Genomic DNA, 20,134 nt, shown 5'->3' on the forward strand with positions numbered 1-20,134 from the left:
GGGCCTCCACTCCTCTGTTGCTTCAGGGCCTCCATTTCTTTATTACCCTACAACCTCTAAATCCGGCCCTGACAACACGACATGCGACTCGGCACCGACCCGACCCGCCTGGCCGCACACGCTAGCTATGCGACTCCAGCGCTCGCGACCATCATGTACGCTATGTAAGCATACATTTATCGAGTGCGCGCCTTTAAAAGGTCGTTTTTTAATTCAAGACAAAATTCTAACTGAACATCGACTTTCGACTAAGGATACACGATAACCTAACATGTGCGGCCAGGCTAAGCGGGTTTACTGGGATATTGCGGTAATCCAACGAAATTGATTGCGGCTCTTCGCCATAGATTATCTTAGGATGGTGGTGAGTGAAACCAAAGTAAAAATAATTTGAAGAAGTAAATAAAAACGATTCTTTTTGAAGACAACTATGTAGATAAATATTTTACTACTCACTAAAATGGTATTACATCTCGTAGAGGACCGATAGGTTTCATATTTTTGAGTAGATGTCATCATTGAAACGAAGCCGATCTATCAGAACGGTCGAATAATACGCGTTACTCGGCTCTTCAACCACACAGTGCTCGTCATTTTATCGAAACATAACATCGACTCTGCATAGACTTGTGCGTGTAATACGAGAGAGCGGGATCACCTTTTATTCCTTCTAACAACAAGTTCAATGTGAATAAAACGCAATTTATGTTTTATTTATTTTTTTCCCACTTCCTCGAATACAATCAGAGCCCGAACATAACACTAGGGCTAGACTGGTGCTTTCGGAAATTAATGGATTAAGGGGCGATTCCATTCACTACATTACAGGGATGAGGGTGCACAACAAACCCAAATCAGGTAACATCGACAAACTTAGTAACCAAGGGAACAGTAGAACAGACCTCAAATTATATAAAAAAGAAAAAAAAAACAAACTTAAAAACATAATAAATTAAAAGAAGACAGAGACGGATCGTATGCAGCGTCATGATATAATTTTGTTTATTAACAAAATAGACACAGTCGTTTCAAGTGTTAGAAAACTGCACACGATTCCAACAAAAACAATAAAAAATGGTAGATGAATGACTTACATCTAGGTAGCAAAAGATGGAGTTCGCATTACATCGTGTAAGAAGTTGAACACACTGCGCGACCGAACCAAGCCGAAGGTACTTCAGCAGCGAGGGAATATTTGTAAAGCTACGGTCACATCTGCACGAAATAGCGTCAACAAAATAATGTTACAGTCACTATCTCAAACAAGTGTGGTTGTAGTTTTACATATGATTCAATAACGCGTTTAGTTCTGCCTTGATTTGATCGCTAAGTGTGTTAAATTCCTTAATGATTATGATAACGAGCTGCAAACACCATGTCATACAGAAACTATAGCATAGAATCAATAAAGACAAAGAAATTATTTCATTCAAGGATTTTATTCAATCGTATTAGTCACGTAAAGATTACTATTTCAATACGTTTAATATTAGCTATATGTAAAGATTCTGTGCGATTTCCTGCTAAAATGTTACCGTTGCAATTAAATAGAAATTACTTTACGCATAAATGTATTGAATCTGGAACACTTTAGCGTGATATCCGATCAACATTATTTCAGTAATTCAATATATTCATTGCGTCTCTCAAATAAATTATATGTTTATTTGTTATTGTGTAATTTGTACTGAACTATTCGGAAAGCATAATTTTCTTCTATTTAAACATGAAATAATAATGACGATATTAAGACGTCATGTCAGATTTTTATTATCTGGTTAATAGAAAGTAATTATGTCATAAAATTGTAATGTGTGTGGAGTGTATGATGAACCGATTTCAATATATCGACAACTTGTAATAGATCTTAAATTGGAATCTTCAAATTTGGATTTCAATTAACATTATATTGTCTAACATGTCTTCGGTCCATCACATTATCGTGTGAAAGTAGCGAGGTGTTCGCTATGTAGTGTGTCATGAGAGTTACATAGGTACGTACGCCTCGACGAGCGGTCCGGGGTACGGGTCGGGATGGCGGTAGAGACGCGCCAACTTCTGCGCCACCACCAGCAGAGGCGCGAACAGCACCACGCACCACGCCAGCGAGATCCAGTAGCCGTTCTGTGGGAAGAGCGGAACACGGTCAGAGAGAGACGGAAGGCTCGGCGGGCCGAGCGCGGCGCGAGTACCGACCGCGGGCATGAGCACGGCGCGGCACGCCGCGTCGCGCGTCGAGTTGAAGGCGTGCGACAGCGGCCCGCAGCGCCCCACGTCCGTCTGCACCGCGTCCATCACCATCGACAGGTACTCCTGCAGCCGCGCGCCCATGGTCTCCGCGAAGTCGCGCGTCAGCTGCGGAGACGGAACGTCGGTATATATTTATGTACCCGTATGCAGCGACAGATTCCATCACGCGACGAGATGGGTGTCGCATACTCACGTTCTGTACGAGATCGGGTCCCTGTGTATTGAGGAAGAGTTCGACCTCAGTCGTGTCGCGAATCCGGTAGTGAATGGCCTCCTTCAGTGACGACTGGTTGAAGCGCAGCACGTCACGCAGCTCCGACGCAGTGGCCTGGACAGAGATCGTCGGTCACGGAGGGAGTGGTGGGGTACGGGGCAGGGAGGCCACCCGAGGTCGACGGCGGTCTCACGTTGAGCTCCGCGGTGCGCTGCAGCATAGGTCGCACGACGTCGCGGTGCAGTCTCGCGAGATGCTCCGCAGCACTACGCAGGTCGCGCGCCACCTCGGCGAAACCGCCGCGCGGGGCCAACGCTCGCGCCGTACTCTCCAGCTGCGCCGAAAGTCCGTCCAGCGAGAGAGATGTCATGTTCGTTTCCAGCTGTAACGGTGATCATATCGAAATCATGAAGACGAAAGGAATGACGGCGTCGCCCGTGGGACATAACTCGACAGGGTCTCACCGCGTAGAGGATGCGGTCGAAGTCGAAGTCGGAGAGGCCGGTGTCGGCGAGCAGGTCTAGCTTGCGGCGCGCGGCGGGCGACAGGATGCGCAGCGGGCGGCCGCGCGGCGGGTAGTCCGTGCGTAGCGCCGCCACGCTGGCCGCCACCTGTGCCGCAGTCTGCTCGCGCACGGCCTGCAGGTCGTAGCGCCGGTGCAGCTGCAGCGTGCGGTAGATGGTGCGGTTGCGGTGGCAGTCCACCAGCACCGACGTCAGGTTGAAGTCCGGGTCGAGGCGCTCCTCGTAAAGCACTCGCTCGAATTGCACGAAGCGCTCCACGTCCGCAAATACGCGGTTCTCGCGCGGCTCACTACGGGGATAGTTACATTGTACAGATAAGCTCATTAGTCTGACCTAGACTACTAAATTTTATCTAGAGATAAAATCTAAATTTGTAAAATATTTTAATGAAAAGAGGACACTACTAAAAGGCTGACTTACGTTAGAGGATCGCAGACGAGTCGTTGAGCAGCTAGTCCGGCCGCAAAGTAGACCAGCAGCATGAGCGCTATCCCACCGCCGACACCGAATGTCACACACATACCGCTGTGGGCACACAATCGTTAACTTTTAAATGACGATGAACAAAAAACGATCACATAAAACTTTGCATAAAGGTAGTTGTAAGCACAGCATGATAGAAAAAGCTCTTAACATTTTTATGAGTAGAGTAGTAGAGGAGGCCTTAGCCAGTGGTGGAATTTACTTTTACTACCTTTACTATATTATTACAATAAATGACATAGAACTAAATGTGTGTTTATTATCGTATATGTATATTAAATACGAAAGTATTGAGGTTTATATAAAGTAAAGTTGCAAAGAAAATAATTAATATTTTTATAGCCTAAGTAGTGGGTACTTAGGGTATAAATGTACAGCATATCCGTCCGAATCGGTAACGATGACATTATCTTTAAGCGTTTTTAGAAAATTATTAAATACCTTTTAAAGAAAAACAAACGACTGTGAAATCTTATTTAGCATACTAATCTTCTCTTATAAACGAAACTTCCCATACCAGAGCAGACAGGAGGAGCCGGCGCCCTTGTTGCAGCAGTCGCTAGCGCCGTACGCGTCGGGCCGCTTGCCGCACACGCCGCACACCAGCCCCCAAGACATGATGCACACCACCACCAGCAGAGCGGCGGCGCCGGCACGCGTCACGTGCTTGCGGTACGGCCCGTAGCGCCGCAACACGTCCTGCACCGCCTCCGGCGCGCCCGACCGTCCCAGCCGCTCACTGGCGTTGCCGGCCGCCCACGTGAGTTCATCAGCCACGCGCGCCAGGCGCTGCCCCGTGGCAGTGATGGAGTCTCGCACCCGCGGTATGTGTTGGTCCACGGTGCGCTTGATCCCCGTGAACACCTCCAGCCCGGCCGCTATCTCGGTTCGCATGTCACCGTCCACCAGCTGCGTCACGTTGTGCAGCAGCTCCGATACATCCGGGATCTGTGAACGCGCACGCGAACGCATAGGTGTAACGACCGTGCCTTATATGTATGTCAATACGATACAAGATATTTTGAAAAATATTACTACGTACCGTTGGGAAATATTTGTCCAGCATCTATCCATGTATGCGATGAATAATAATATAATAATATATTAGCTTATCAATTTGGGACAGACATATATGTATCGAGCCAAAGCTTCACTACTCACCTTATTGTACTGTATGTCTGTATCGAGCTGTCCTATTTTGTACTTCTCTTGCAGTTGAACACATTGCCGCTCCTGACAGCGCGCCAAAGTACGTAACAGAGAGGACTTCACTTGACGCAGACCTTTAACGAACACGCACGTTAAGCCAGATACGTAGCGAAATCACATATTATACATGTAAAAGTGCCGTTTAGTTCTTTAGAATTTTATCATCGATTTGGACCTTCAGATTTTGACAATTTGTTATTAGATAAATATAACATTTTTTCAGATGTACTTTATTCGAAAGCGACAAATCTTACCAGCATTGAGCTCCTCAGCACGTGCGCGTAGGTCCGCAGTGGCGCGCTGCACGGCACGTAATTCAGCCGGCACGCGTTCCAGCTGAGCTGCCATATGGCTCAGCTTACGCACGGACGTGGCACTCGTAAAGTCATCCAGCTTGCGTAGTACAGCGCGGCCGCTGCCCGTCAACGTGGCCGCCAGTTGCTCCTCCAGCTCACGGTAATTGTCAACAAGCAAGTGACGCGCATGTGCTTGCGTCGCGTCTAAGAACGACCGTGCGTCGCGCAGACCACCACGCAAAACGTCAGGCGTGCCACTTGCGCCGCTCTCAATCTGAGAGTCCGTCGCGAACGCACACACGACACCAAACCTGGGTGCAAAAAAGTGATCGACGTTGTTCATTTACGGGTTCAGCGTTTCAATCTAGACAATTTAAAGCGTAGACAAATAACACTTACAGGAACAATGTCAGAAGTCCTATAAACACGATCGCTAAGATACCCTTAAGACAGGCGTCATATTTTCGATCAAAAGGTCTGCGGCGTCGTCCCACTCTGCACCATTGACAGCAGCACCAGAACAGCCTAATAATACCAGAGAAATGGTGAATCATAACAAAATGTAAATGTGTGTTTATTAGGTATACAGTTATTGTCTAGAGAAAAACCGCTATACACATTAATATAACAAATAGTAATGCTCACCCAGTGAGTGGAAGCAGCACAACCAGCAGTAACACAACGACCGCCACCGCCACTGGGCCCGCGTAGTGCGCGAGCAGGGTGCGCCATTCTTCACGGGGTGATGCAAACTCTACGTTCCCGTCGGATACCGACACAATCCCTGCGAAAGAACAAATATTGTTTGATTAGATTTAGTTACAAAATTCAATTTACCTAAACTATGACTCGATGTCTATGACTCGATGTGCCTTATATGTATGTATATCTTGTTAAAATTATTTTGTTTCAGTAAATTCGGAACGCTAGTCTACCCCATAGCACAGCCTTCTTTCAACTTTCTGAACGAGGCGGGGAGGGTCTAGTTTTCGACTAATAAAACTGTATATGGTCTGAAAGGTGAGAGTTCCCACCTGGGAATAACAATCTTGTTAGACGCACTCGGCTGAGACATTCTTCTGACTCTAGGCCCATGAGGTGAAAGCCTTACATTTCTTTTAAATCATAGTGTTAGAGAAGTATGAACGTAGTACTGTTATTAGCACCGCTCTAATGCGAGGAGGACCTTGATCGCTCCCATCAGGGGGAGACCCGAGGAACACTGACAAACAGGTCATAATTAAAACGAGTTCCTATTAGACTCATTCCTCACCTGAAGTTCTCTGAATGAATCTGAATGAGTGCAAAGCAAGGACTTCGAGTTATAAACTTATGACTTATTAAAAACCGATCCTAGAAACCCTCCGATGCGAGCAGAGGATGGCTATCGCATCGAGAAGAAATTTTCAATTAAAAACATCCCCAATTAAGTTCTTATACAAAGATTTAAGTACTGATGTAATATCTTATAAATAAAATCATAACGAACGATAAAAAAAAAGCTACTCAACATCATCATCTTTATAATACTTGAAGAACACCATTGATATTATGTAGCACACGAGCCGGTGACATTCAAGCGGCCCCCGGTCTCGCGACCAGACCGGTTCTTATTCTAGAGCGGAACATCGTCGTTAAGAAGCTAACCGTGTAACTTGTTCTACCTACACCTCGTCCACATGACGGACATCCTTTTATTGTTCTAACGAGATAAGATAACGATCGGTTTATATTAATAAATTCACCCTTAGGGGAAATAACCACAAGACCCTTAAAATTATAATTAAATAAAAATATTTGAAGATAAAAAATCATTGTTATCAATACAATAATTTTGGAATTAAGAGTAGAAAAAAAATCAATACATGCAAATTAAAATATGTTTTCCTTTAATTATCACTAACGATTTTCGTCGAATTTCGACCACGGAGCGGTCACTAGTATTTAATTTTTTTAGACTTGTTGACACAATCTTTACAATGAAACTTTATTTTTAAATGTCAATATACGAATACTAAATGAGTACGTAAAAGGAAGTAGTAAAGCTGAAAGGAAGACCAAAATAAGATGACGGTCTGTGTGAGGGACGACATCTTGGGAGATTGAGGAAGTTACGGTTATGACTAGAGATGATCGGAAGAGAAAAACACACTTTTCCGATCCGAACTAATCAGAGAAAAATTATCCATAATCAACAGTATTTATTATTTTTTATTGTATAAAAAAAAAGGTTTTTAAGATATTTTTTATTTTAATAAATTTCAAAATAAATAAAATAATTATTGTAAGGCAAAAGCAAAGCGGTCTCAGTTAATTTAATAAAGTATCGTAAATCAATTTTCGCCGATTTGCATTAAAACGAATACACGAACATTTTTCAATATTTACTTATTAAACTATGTACATACATAGATGAATAATCGAAGGCAGATCGGTCTAGTCTCGAGTGTCAGTTTTATTATACGAGTAGCATGTATGGTCTACAACCCATAAAGCAACAAGTGTCGCTTGTTGATTAATCGGTCGCAGCAGGCTCGGAGGCATTGCATCACGCTAATGAGCAGTTATTTAATAGCTAAGAGTTATCGCTCTATTCGGCTCGACATATCTTCAATTGCTCTCATCGTGTTTGCTCTAATAAAACAATACTAGAGACTAACGAATTTAAAATACACTTTATATATCGGATAATAGAGTTGATAATCGTACGTGTTCAGATGTAGGACAGTGCGATAGCCTGTTTAGGCCAATAAAATTTACTGTCTCTGCCGGACGTGGCCAACAGTTAATCTTAATTTGAACATAATTAGTGCTTTTAACGAAGTAACATAAAAAAATTGGAACTTCTATGAACCCATCGTACATTGCTTGTATTAAAATAAAAAATAATTACGGGTTATGTTATTATAATAAATGAAATATAATTTCGATATAAATATAATATAGCTCTTTATTATTGCATTCAAAGATAGTAAAAACAAATATTTCGTAATATAATCATACATAATATAAATAAAGAATAACACTACCAATATACCTTGGTAAAGCTAGAGGTGTATAATTTAAGATATATGTTCAAGCGGCTCGTTGGTCTAGGGGTATGATTTTCGCTTAGGGTGCGAGAGGTCCCGGGTTCAAATCCCGGACGAGCCCAAATCTTTTTTTATTTTTATTAATGGTTAATATAATATTATTAACCCAATCCTGGAAGTATGTTTTCGTTCTAAATAAGTAATGATTAATTAAAAAATCGTTATTACGGTTATCTTCAAACACTATTATTAGCTTGATAAAGTGCACACGTAAATGTGTATATCTGTATATTGTCGAAACCTTAATAAATTTATCTTGTGCCTATTCTTGACCTTACAAATACCTTCTTTTTAATTTATTTTTTTAGTAATAGTAGTAGATATTAACTTACATTATATTTTATCTCTTAAGTTATATCGCCTGTATAAACTTAAAGAATAAAACGCTTATTACTTACAACATATTACAGTTACTAAATCTTAGGTGTTTAGGAAGACTTTTACTTGGTGGCAGGATTTTGAACCAGCTACCTACTCATAATATATTCTACCCTCAAAAAAAAAACACTCAACACAGTCACAAGTGACATAACATCTTAGTTCCCAACGTTGGTGGCACTTTATTAATATGGGGATTTTTTCATAATTCTTATACTACCAATGTCAAGGCAGTGATGACCTCTTACCATCAGGTGGCCCAGTAACCAGTTAACGTATCTATTCTTAGAAGTAAACTAATATGGATAGATATTGTTTAGGAAGACTTTTACTTGGTGGCAGGATTTTGAACCAGCTACCTACTCATAATATATTCTACCCTCAAAAAAAAAACACTCAACACAGTCACAAGTGACATAACATCTTAGTTCCCAACGTTGGTGGCACTTTATTAATATGGGGATTTTTTCATAATTCTTATACTACCAATGTCAAGGCAGTGATGACCTCTTACCATCAGGTGGCCCAGTAACCAGTTAACGTATCTATTCTTAGAAGTAAACTAATATGGATAGATATTGGCCACAAGTGGTACAAACATCGTATACATTTTGATGTATTAGCATATGAAAAGCACTTCATATTGTATTAAATTTTAAACTTTGTAATCAAACTAAACAGGATATTGAAAGTAGTGTAGTGTATACGACATGGATCCAGCCTAAATAAAAGAGGCGTACAATTTTGGCGACATTATTGCTACAGCAATCTCTTCCAGGCAACCAACGGATATATTACTTAATCAAAGTCTAACACTTCTGACTTACGTCAAACAATGCTAAGATAAACCGGTGTTTATAAGCATGAAATTTACAAAGCAGTTCCGATAAGCCATAAAAATGATTGTCCTGAAAATTTGTATGAAGGGACTGGTTTTTGAATCGCGGGACGGTACTTTTGTCAGTTGGTTTTTTGGAACTTTGTGTTTTATCGTTATTACCAGGCAGTGGTAAGAAGTGTCAACCAAAACTACGGATGCTGTTTCTTTGGATCGTGATTGTACAAGTTCCTTATATAACGTAGGTTGGAATTAAGAAAGTATTTGAAATAACCCCATTAGACGTTTCAATAGAAAATAAAAGTTAGTACGAATTACACATTTTTGAATATTCAAATGTGGTAATTGTTGAATAGGCTTTATAAAGAGTTCGTTGTTAGATTTTTATTCCCCGAAACATTTATACATATTTAATTATAATGTAAGATTGTATGAAAGTTCTTAATTTTAGTTATAGCCCTAGTTTTCAATTTAGACTGTTGTCTGAATAAAAACACACACATATTATAAACTATGAACTCGGGCACGTTTAGAAAACAAGATAGTGAGAAGCGTGTGCGTTGCATTGTAAGACAACAGACCACAAATAATGCTTAATACAAGTACATACACCAATTTGTTTTCCTAGGTTTTAGGAGAGACTGACTTTAAGACTGTCTTATGTGTAAAGTGACCATACCATCGGACTTGAAACTATTCACGTTACGTGTCTTACTGCTTCGAAATGTCCCTGTAATTCAAAAATCCATCACCGGATTAAAAAAAAAAAACGATATCTGTGCCAAAAAATGTACGGCCAGCCTACTTACCTATACAGCCTTTACACATCTAATACTGTATTTAATTTAAATAACCCAGGCCAAACTTTTAGAAAACAGGTTACACGTAGGAATTAATATTAATGCATAACTGCTATTAGAATTCTGATTATAATATTTTCATAATCCAACACGTAAACAATAAGTATGATCATCGCGGGAACCTTGGCCGTCGCGCTCTGCTTGACGTCCTCTACCGTGTTACCTGGCTTATACGTTGTTACACAACACAGTACATAACGTATCTATACACGTGATCTCAGTACAATACACCACTCGAGTCCACGGACGTTTGATAATAATCGTATCTATAACGGAGAATCTGAATCGTTTAGTAGATTTTGACATATTTATTATACTATTAACTCACCTAGAATTTAGAATTGTCCAGAAATTAGCACATTCGATTTTTGAAAATATTTAATTCGGAAACGTTTCCTAACATAATATCGAACTATATTTGTAACTATAAGTAACCCAATTATAAGTAACACAAGTTTTTTTTTTATTTTATTGATTTACAACTTCATATTTACTGGTCGACAGCAATAAAGCAATATATGTAAACTATTACTACTACTATTCCATGATTTCACTGCACACATATTTAGAAACAAAAAAATTATTAGGTTATTTTTACTGTTGACGTGTACATACGTACATTATCATAACAAAATAACATATAGATTTCCCGTACTGAAAGTCGTGCTCATTATTAGCAAATTATTGTAAATTGCATGATTTAAGAGCATGCTACTTGCAGCGCGGGTGAAGGGATTACGCTCTGAGTGCGACATACCAGATGTCATTCATTTTTAAGATAATGTTTAAAACAATCATATTACTAGAATTCTTCCATTTGGAGAAAAAAGGGTGCATATTTTAAACATGCAATAAATACATATACCTACATACCTAGTTTACCTAGTTCTCACAAATTCACGTTTAAGTATATTGTGTATCTTGGTCTCAATAATATTTATGGATGTATAATTTTAAAATCAGATTGAAACAATTTCAGCGTTCAATTTACAACAAGCCGTAACGCATTTCCGATCGATTTTGTTCACGAATTGAGAACAAGGTGAGCCATAAGACCAGTTATTGAATGAATATATCGGTACATTACATTTTTTTGTTGAACAATATTTTCAGTTAGTATTCGGTTGTAAATAATATTCAAAACTCATATTGTGTCGCCGTTTTTTCATAAAGTTGAATAATCTATATTAATATTATAAAATGTGTCTGTCTGTATGTAATCTGCGAAACTAAAGATCCAATTCTAAAAATGTTTCCTACATCTTTATTAAGTATGTAATTTACTTTATTAATAGTACTAGCAAATAAACTATCTAAGTTTAACGTTAACCTACATACATATCCGTGATAGTCTCTTTTTTTCTTTAAACCAACGAAACTCCAGACTCATTTATTCATGGCTTTCGACCTTTTGGTGTTACCAGGCAGCATAAATCGATATTTCAGTGTTACGATTTTAATTTCCTTCCGTGGTTATTTTTTACTTCGTTATTGACGCTTCTTAATGGTCTTTGTGTGTCGGGATATCATTTAACGGTATCACGGTAATTCCAAATGCAAAAAATCATCTCAATCAAAATCAATTATATTCAAACGAAAATAGAAATTTTAAACAATTAAACATCAAAATGAAACTCGTTTTAAAATTAAATTACAATTGTTCAATAAAATTATCTCTTGTTACAAGTCAACTTTAGAACGTTTCACGAGTCGTGTTGCTGTTTCATTTTTTTTTGTTTTTTCTGAGTTGGAACGTTATTAACTTAAACATAAGGTATAATACGTCTTTCAGCAATGTGAGACGTACTTGAATACCTCACTAAGAACCCTTAACGTCCTGTGAGGATTTCCATCGTCATTACGTTTGCCGCCCTAGGCCGTTGCCTCGTCTTGAAAACTTTGGTCTCAGGAGCCCATACTCTTTAACAACACTCACACAGCGACAAACTTAAGAAATATATATTTCAGAGTACTTACTCATTCATATGTTTGGAACGAAAGATAAAAAACATTCGTAATTACTTCGGGCGAGTAGCGGTCGGTTTTGATTATTTAATTTAATAAAAGCACGAATGCTTTTCATGCATCAGAAATTTGGATATAAAAAAATTAAAGAAAAAAATGATGATAAAAAAAATATTTAAAAAAGAAGGTTTCCCGTACCGGGAATCGAACCCGAGCCTCCTGGGTGAAAGCCAGGTATCCTAGCCACTAGACCATACGGGAGCTGTAATATTAAGTAAAATTTAGCAACAGTTTTAAAATAATTGAATGATATAATTTATTATTATTTGATTATGATACATATTCATAGTATTCTCTACCAAATAACAACGAGGCCTTGAAAACTTAATCTTGCAAAGAAAATAGACGGGGTCAAATCCATCCGTTCTATTATTTTAATTGCAATTATTTCAAATAAGTACTGAAGACCTTGTAGGTACAGTTACCGAGGTTGAAGGTCATTGAATTTTCTTGGTAATGCGAATGCTTTCATCTAACCGATTATATAACGAATTTTTGGCTCAGCACAAAAACATTGTATAGATACAGCGTCCGATTTACAAGTACGGAAAAAACAAACAGCCTATACTTGGAAAATGTCTAAAGACAAAAAAGATAATAGATATAGCGGGTACAGAATTGTGGTAACATTTAGATTTGCACTAAACAGGGACAGAAATCATTACTTAAAAAATGTTTCACATATTCATTCTGGAATATAATACAAAGAGAAGCGTAAACATTTCGATGTAGGCAAAGGCTCATTATATTTTTTTCTATTAGAAATAGACCTTATACTTTAAATGACAGGAAACATTACGAAAAGTACAACTTAATATTTGAAAATAAACATTACATAAGAGTATTTTTTGTTTTTTTTTTTAACATCACTGCGTTGTTCGTCGTAATTGATAGGCATCGGTCAAGACTAATAATATCTTCGAATCATGATATAAAAATAAGCTGTTAAGATGTTGACATGCACCGCCATTAGATGCGCGGTGCTCGCGGGGCGGGGATCAGTCTATCGCCAGGAAGGATGAGAGGGGCGGGTGACGGGGGTGAGGTGGCGTGGGGACAGGAGGGGGTGAGCAGCAGCCCTTTGTGAGAGTGCAGCGGATCGATAGCCGCTCGCCGCCCGCCGCCGATCCTGTCTGCTGCCAGGACTCCCGGCTACCTAACTAGCGTTATTACCTCTAAAGTTCAACACATGTGGGTAACGTGCGTGGGGAGCTGGTACTTCATTATGATGCCCACTCGTTTCGGGTCACTTAATTGACGGACATCCTGATATACTGTACGAAAGATATTGCACTTCACGCATATATGTTAAAAAAATTAAATGTGATTTGCTTAATTATAAATAGATTATCACAGATTTTATCGCATTTTATCACTATTTAAATAAAATATGATAAAAAAATACACCCAAAATTATATAAAAGCACTTCAACATTATTTACTTTACTAAAATAATGAAAACTTTATACCGACCGTACCTACTAATAATAAAAATAAGTATTCGAATCTAATTTTGAATGACTTAATTGAATCATTAGGCAAATGAATAAAAATACCTTAGTATAAGTTCACAAAACTCTCATTTACTGTCCGCAATTCTAGTAAGTACATGGTAGAATGAACAAGCTCATATCGCTTCAGTTTTGGAAACCGCAGAGTGCAGTTGACCTCAGACTTTTCGTGGTTTTACAATAACTCTATTCTGTACGTAATGTTCAATTTCCGTTTATTACTGAAAAATTTTTTACTCAAACCAAGAGTAAGGTTTTAATGACAATAATTTACATTTATAATAACGAGGTTACATAGTTTGACAGAAGGTTAGAATTTTAATATGAAATTATGCGAGATAAACTAATTATCCCTAGTTATAGCTCCCACTCCAGCGAATCATACAATATAAACTTAGTCGTTTGTTAGAGTAACAAAAGCATACATTTTCATTTCTTAAATACTGAATTATTTAATCATTCTAGATGAGCAAAGATTTTATTTCATTGTGCCAAGAGAGTAGTCTTAATTTGGACGATGTTCGAATGTCGGATTCATACAGTGATTTGAAAAAAAATAATCAAAGACAAGTCCAAGCACAAAGTCTCGCACAGTACCTACGTATTTGAAAATTTAATTGCGATTCAAATGTATAATTATAGCATTTTTTCATTAGTTGTTTCGTCATGGACGTTGCCGGTATTATGGCACCTTGAAGGCGTGACGCAAATATTTAAATAACATAATAACTGATTACAATTTATTTCACTTTTACTTGTTAGCTTCAAATCTGCTGATATGAGTGCGACTTGAAAATTTTTTTATTTGTTTTACATTTATATTAAATACGGGTTTTTAAACTTTATAATGTCGCGCAATGAACGGTAGTGGAACAGTAACGTTAATCGCGGTTGAAGAAACTCAGAGCAGCTGGGTAGTTCAGCTAGTATTCAATATATATAGGTAATATCTATATCTCACATGTTATAAAAAAACAACATAATTCGACTACACGTAATACCTATACATTATACAATATGCCTAAAAAACTTTGCAAGTATATACAATAATATAATAATCTCTTTAACGCAAGGTCAATTTAATGTAATGGGTTTTGTGTAAAGCGAGTATATTATTGATATTAGATATCAGTGTTGAGGTGTCTTGTAGTTTTATTAACCACTAAGATATAAATTTTAATACAATGCGTAAAATTATTAGACTATTTTCAGAAATAAGAGCAACAGCCCTCTGTGCCGTTGTCCGCTGTCCACCAGGGAAGAACTTTGCTCCCCCTAAATATTTTATAAGCTAGGCCTGCTACGGAACGTACCTAGCTCCGCGTTCCCTGTGCTGTTATATAAATAACAGATATTTGATTATTTTGATATTTTAAAACAAGTTGAACTTATATGGCAAAGATATTATTTTTACTCTAAAGAGATTGAAGTAGATTTGATGTTCTTTTTTCGAATAGTCGACAATAAATCAATGTTAGGTCTAATGTCGACCGAATAGAATATACGCCTGTATTGTGATAAAAGCTTGGCCGTGATTTACAGGCGCTTCAAGGCTCTCGGATATGATACTGACCTCCACCTCCTTTGCACACACTCTCTCCTCTTCCACCCATCCCTCCACACTTATGTATTATAAGACTTGAAATTTTTTTGTCTAATAACTAGAAAGTAAAAACTAATATATAATTTTTTTTATAGTTGTATACTTAACCAATACTACTTAAAACTAACTCGTTCTATTATATAAAATTAAACATTTTTCAAACTCAGCTAAATTATTTCAACATTTCCTATTTTGAAGTTATAACGCGTATTCCAGGGAAAAGGTTTTAATGAAACGAACTACGATAGTAACTTATATTTCAGATAATTTATACACGAAATATAAAAAGGGGATGGTCAAAACTAATGTCCAAAGTAACGCAAACAAAGTCGCACTTACCGCGCTCGACCCTTCCCCGGTCGTAAAACATGAAAGTCTTTTAAAGCGAATGTGTACGCATGAGGCGCACCGCATAATTTCCACTGAACTGATCATAACCTTACGTTATATTTAAAATAACCTTTCGCTGCAAATATCAATAGACTTGTTCTAAATTAAAAAAAAAAAAAAAAAAACATGTCACTTTTTGCAAGCACGGCTTTTTCTTGAAATAACTTTAAACTACAGTAAAACGACCTGTCGCTCGCCTTATAAGGGTTACTCGTCAAGTATTATGTATAAAAAAGTAGACTATCCTTCGTTGGAGTTCAAATTTCTTTCATACCAATTTCATCACATTACGTGAAAATTGAAGTGAAAAATCACTTTCGTATTTATATTATTAGTATAAATGAGACACAAAATAAAATTAAATGTCGGGAAGCCCATATGCATGGAAATTCGTATAAAATTTGTATATGAAGAGGAAGGATATGTGTTAAATTATCTACTGTAAACATTAACATACAGACATGGAAAAGCAGTGGTCAAATAGAGATAAGAGTTTATTTGAACAACAAATTTTCTTTAAAAAATAATCTGTTAATTAAAATCCAATAAAACGTTGTAATATGTTTGTTGTAGTATCTTGTGGTATCTATCTAGATATACACATGTTCAGTGCCATCATAATATAAAACCCACACCAGTAACGTTAATAAAGTAGTCTTATATCAACATTCAGGCGTTTCATTTCCCTCGTCATTATAACGCTGAAGACGAATGGAGGCAAGCAAAGTTAAGAACGTTAAGCTTTTGAACATCTCTTTAATTTTTTAGTGTAATAATCATAATAATCATGTTTCTCCATTTTGTAAAATATATCATCATCATAAATAATCGACTATCATACTTGAATGAATTTATATATCTGGCCAAACATTTAATAGTAGGTTAGTTTCCAAAATGACCCAAGCTGCCCATATTATTTATATGATACATGTATGTCTAATTGATGATAGTCGGCGTCGAGTGAAAATGACTCGTTCAAGAGCTTACGTGCCGACCACTGACACACTACTGCATAGAAAAAATATTTAAATAAAAACTGGTTAATGTCGGCATTCGTTAACTTAAAGTAGAATAAATTAACAGACTCTGAGCATAGATTGCTGGGCTAAGATCTCTTTGCGGAGAAATTTTGGAGCTTACTCGCCCGTGGATACAAATGTGGCAGAATTTCATTGAAATTAAACACATGCAGGTTTTCTTACAATGTTTTCCTTTCCAAACACGAGATGAATTATAAACCCAGTATTAAAAAAATATGCCAGGGTTTGAACCCGCAATCATCGGTAAAGATGCATCGAAACATCTCGTATAAAATTCTTTAAATTTGTTAGCGAACGTTTATCCGTTACCACTCACGCACCTAGTCTTTGTTAATAATAGCGTGCCAGAAAAATTCGCACAAGTGCCAATAACGGCTAACAAATATTCATTTAATTATATTCAATCAATACAACAATGCATTGAATACGAATTCATTTCAATACTAAGATAGACAACAAAAAATTCTATTGAAATGTCTGCTCGCCGATATTTTTGCTGAGTTACTTCAGTGGTCAATTTCAATTTTTTCAAACGATCACTTGTACTCAAAATCAAAATTTTCCTTTTTCAAGTAGGCTCTTGAAAGCACGTTTGAATCTTCATGTTGCAGTGTTGAATTAAACGTAAAGTTTCCACCGGTTCGGAAAGTAGATTCAACCGAGAAACTCAGTAGAATTACAGACTATGTAACTCTACTGAGTTATATACTAGACCTAGTAGGAGTTATAGACCTAGAAATCAATAAATACTAAGTCCAGTTACAGTAGTACTTATTTACAGATAACAATTTTCTTATCTCGTTTTCCACCTGGTTTGTAAAATTAGCTTGAAATTGTGTCAATTTTTAAATACATTCGGTAATTTAAAATGTATAACTTGAATCGTAAAATTTTACTAATGACTATAATATATTCGTATATCAACTTGGTTATCAAATGTTTTAGTTTAATTTTTAATTATAGCAACAAGCTGTGTTAATAAACTACTACGGAATGCGAGTTACAATTATTTTATGTATAAATTTTAAATAACGGCAAATTATTGAATACCATTGGAAAAAGTAAATTAAATAACACCTTGCCATAGAACATAAGTTCTAATCTTCAATGGCAAGTTTACACGAGGAAGATTATTTTATACTACCAAACTGAAAAAAATACTAAATCAATGTACATTAAACTTATACCACAACATGCAGCACATTACGGAGAAGGTTTTAGCATACTTATTTTTTTATATAAATATCTACGCTATGAAATATACACAGTTTCAAGTTTAGACTATATATCGTGACAAACGTCAATTTCTTACTCTCATAGTACGTATACGGAACAGTTAGCTTTCTAGCGAGTAAATTGTAGCGGTCAATCAGGTGGCATGTGTTGACACATGTCGAAGGTTCTCTGAAGTTTTACTTTCCCATTACCTTCTGCGGCAACATCGTATCGTATTTAATAAACACAGCTCACTTGTCTATACTGGCTATTTCAACGCGACATGATAATAATGATGATTTGATTTAATTAATAGATGATAAGCGTTTTTTTGGCCATTTGAAAATTAGGCAACGGGGTTAAAAGCGTGTAATGGTTGAACATATGCCTTTTTAATATGACGTGTTTACCTTCATATCCATCGCTAATAAATATTTATCATACTGTGATGTGAATGGGCTCTTTTAAATAGCCGCGCTATAAAAACAACCCATAGTTGTATTTATTATTACAAAATTGTTATGTCCTATAAAGCGCAACAATCATTACCAACATGTTATATTTTCTCGTAGTGAAATTAACAAATGTTTGACTTTAATCCGGATATTCGTAGTGTTAGGAGATGAATCGGCGACGTATTTTTTTAAAACACGTTTATCTATTGTAAACACCTAGATCAGTGGGGGGTCGTTATCGTCAATTACCGTTCACAAGATAATAATATCGTTTCACTTTCACATTGTCGACCGCTGACGAGTGAAGAGTGGGCAGCGAGTTCAAGGTCGCCACTCGTTTAGTTAACATTATTCAAAGTATCCTCGCTCTTTATTTTCCGTTGCTGAATCATAATTAATTTATTTCTATACCTAAGTGCACTGAATCGAACGCGACATCTTGAGAATAATCTTAGTCGATATGATTTTATTCAAGTACTAAAGAGTAGATACTATTGGATTCAAAGTAGTAAACAAACAGTGGTTTCAATAACAATGATTTTGAAATTATTGGTAAGATAATAAACAACTTACATGACTAGGTCTTGAAAAGAAGAATACGTTTAAATAAATATTGACATATTTGTGAAACAAGTGATGATATAGAGGCGAGATAGCGAGAGTTTGATTTTCCATGTGTTTGATATGTTTATAATGAGATAATTAGATTTTTCTTTTTGTTAGACTGGGGTCGCCGGGATCTCGAATCTCGGGATTGGATTCCCGGTCGTTTTTCTGACGAAAATGAATTAAAAATAATTGCATGAAAGGAAGCAAAGTATCATACGAAACAATGGATTCGTTGTTATTACTTTGATTTTATTTTCGCCATACTGAATGAGTCAATATATAGCCATTGTAGATTCTGTTCTTTCTGATTCTTGTGTTTCAACGCGAACTTAAGCGACATTCATTGTTTTTGTAAAGAAATTATAACCTGCAATCAGCATTTTTCATCACATCTACTACATCTACTACTACACACTACGTAATAGTGGTAGTGTTTAATTTGACTATCAATAAGTAAGTGTAATGCTTCCACATTGAGTAAAGGAATTTGAGTTTAATAGAAGGGAAGTCCTTTGCCCAAAAACAGAATCAAAATCAAAATATACTTTAAATCAAATCAATTTTATTCAAGTAAACTTCACAATGAAGCGTTTTTGAATCGTCGATATTAAAATACTACCACCGTTTCGGTAAGCAGCCTCCAGCGAGAAGAAACGGCAAGAAAGTCGCATAGTTGCTCTTTTCAAATAAACAGATTTACAATGCTGTTTTTTTTACAATAATTAGTGTCCTGTGATGGAACCCGAGCCTCAATCCAGGTGTTTTATTCAAGTAGACTTTTACAAGCATCTTTGAATCGTCATTTAACAAACTAAATTAAGTGAATATAAATGTATTGGTAGTCCAGTTTTTACTTTAAATAATTCAAAGCGAAACACAGCAGCCGCTATTCATAAGAATCGTTAAGCTGAAGAAAAAGTTTAAAAGTCATTGATCGCAGTGTAACAGTAAAGCGCGACACATACGGCGCGGGCGCGTTAGGAACAGATTGGAGACGGCAGACTGCTACTAACGGGAATCGCTCAATAAAACAACTTGCGGATGGAAATAATCGAGTCGCGAACACGGGCGGAAAATGCGACGTAGGGGACGTAATCAGGAGACATCTACTGAGCACTTCACACGTTAGATAGCAGAAAATG

The 20,134-nt window shown here is 37.2% G+C and overlaps 1 protein-coding gene and 2 non-coding genes across 5 annotated transcripts in view; 1 reads left to right on the top strand and 2 right to left on the bottom strand.

Annotated features, from left to right (window-relative positions):
- Positions 1-20,134, bottom strand: part of LOC125066053 (prominin-like protein) — a 44,417-nt gene that overhangs the window by 8,829 nt on the left and 15,454 nt on the right. For all 3 annotated transcript variants that reach the window (XM_047673951.1, XM_047673950.1, XM_047673952.1), the window contains exons 2-12: positions 5,622-5,760; positions 5,376-5,501; positions 4,935-5,287; positions 4,633-4,754; positions 3,989-4,419; positions 3,409-3,513; positions 2,929-3,277; positions 2,658-2,846; positions 2,444-2,578; positions 2,197-2,355; positions 2,003-2,124 (exon numbers count right to left, since the gene is read on the bottom strand). In XM_047673951.1, coding sequence (XP_047529907.1) covers positions 2,003-2,124; positions 2,197-2,355; positions 2,444-2,578; positions 2,658-2,846; positions 2,929-3,277; positions 3,409-3,513; positions 3,989-4,419; positions 4,633-4,754; positions 4,935-5,287; positions 5,376-5,501; positions 5,622-5,760 — 2,230 coding nt within the window. The remainder of the gene's footprint in view (positions 1-2,002; positions 2,125-2,196; positions 2,356-2,443; positions 2,579-2,657; positions 2,847-2,928; positions 3,278-3,408; positions 3,514-3,988; positions 4,420-4,632; positions 4,755-4,934; positions 5,288-5,375; positions 5,502-5,621; positions 5,761-20,134) is intronic.
- Trnap-agg lies at positions 8,058-8,129 on the top strand. Its single transcript has one exon. It is a non-coding gene; the product is annotated as a tRNA-Pro (tRNA).
- On the bottom strand, positions 12,299-12,370 carry Trnae-uuc. The gene has a single exon. It is a non-coding gene; the product is annotated as a tRNA-Glu (tRNA).

This window comes from Vanessa atalanta, chromosome 8 (genome assembly GCF_905147765.1).
Source record: "Vanessa atalanta chromosome 8, ilVanAtal1.2, whole genome shotgun sequence".
Classification (NCBI taxonomy): Eukaryota; Metazoa; Arthropoda; class Insecta; order Lepidoptera; family Nymphalidae; genus Vanessa; species Vanessa atalanta.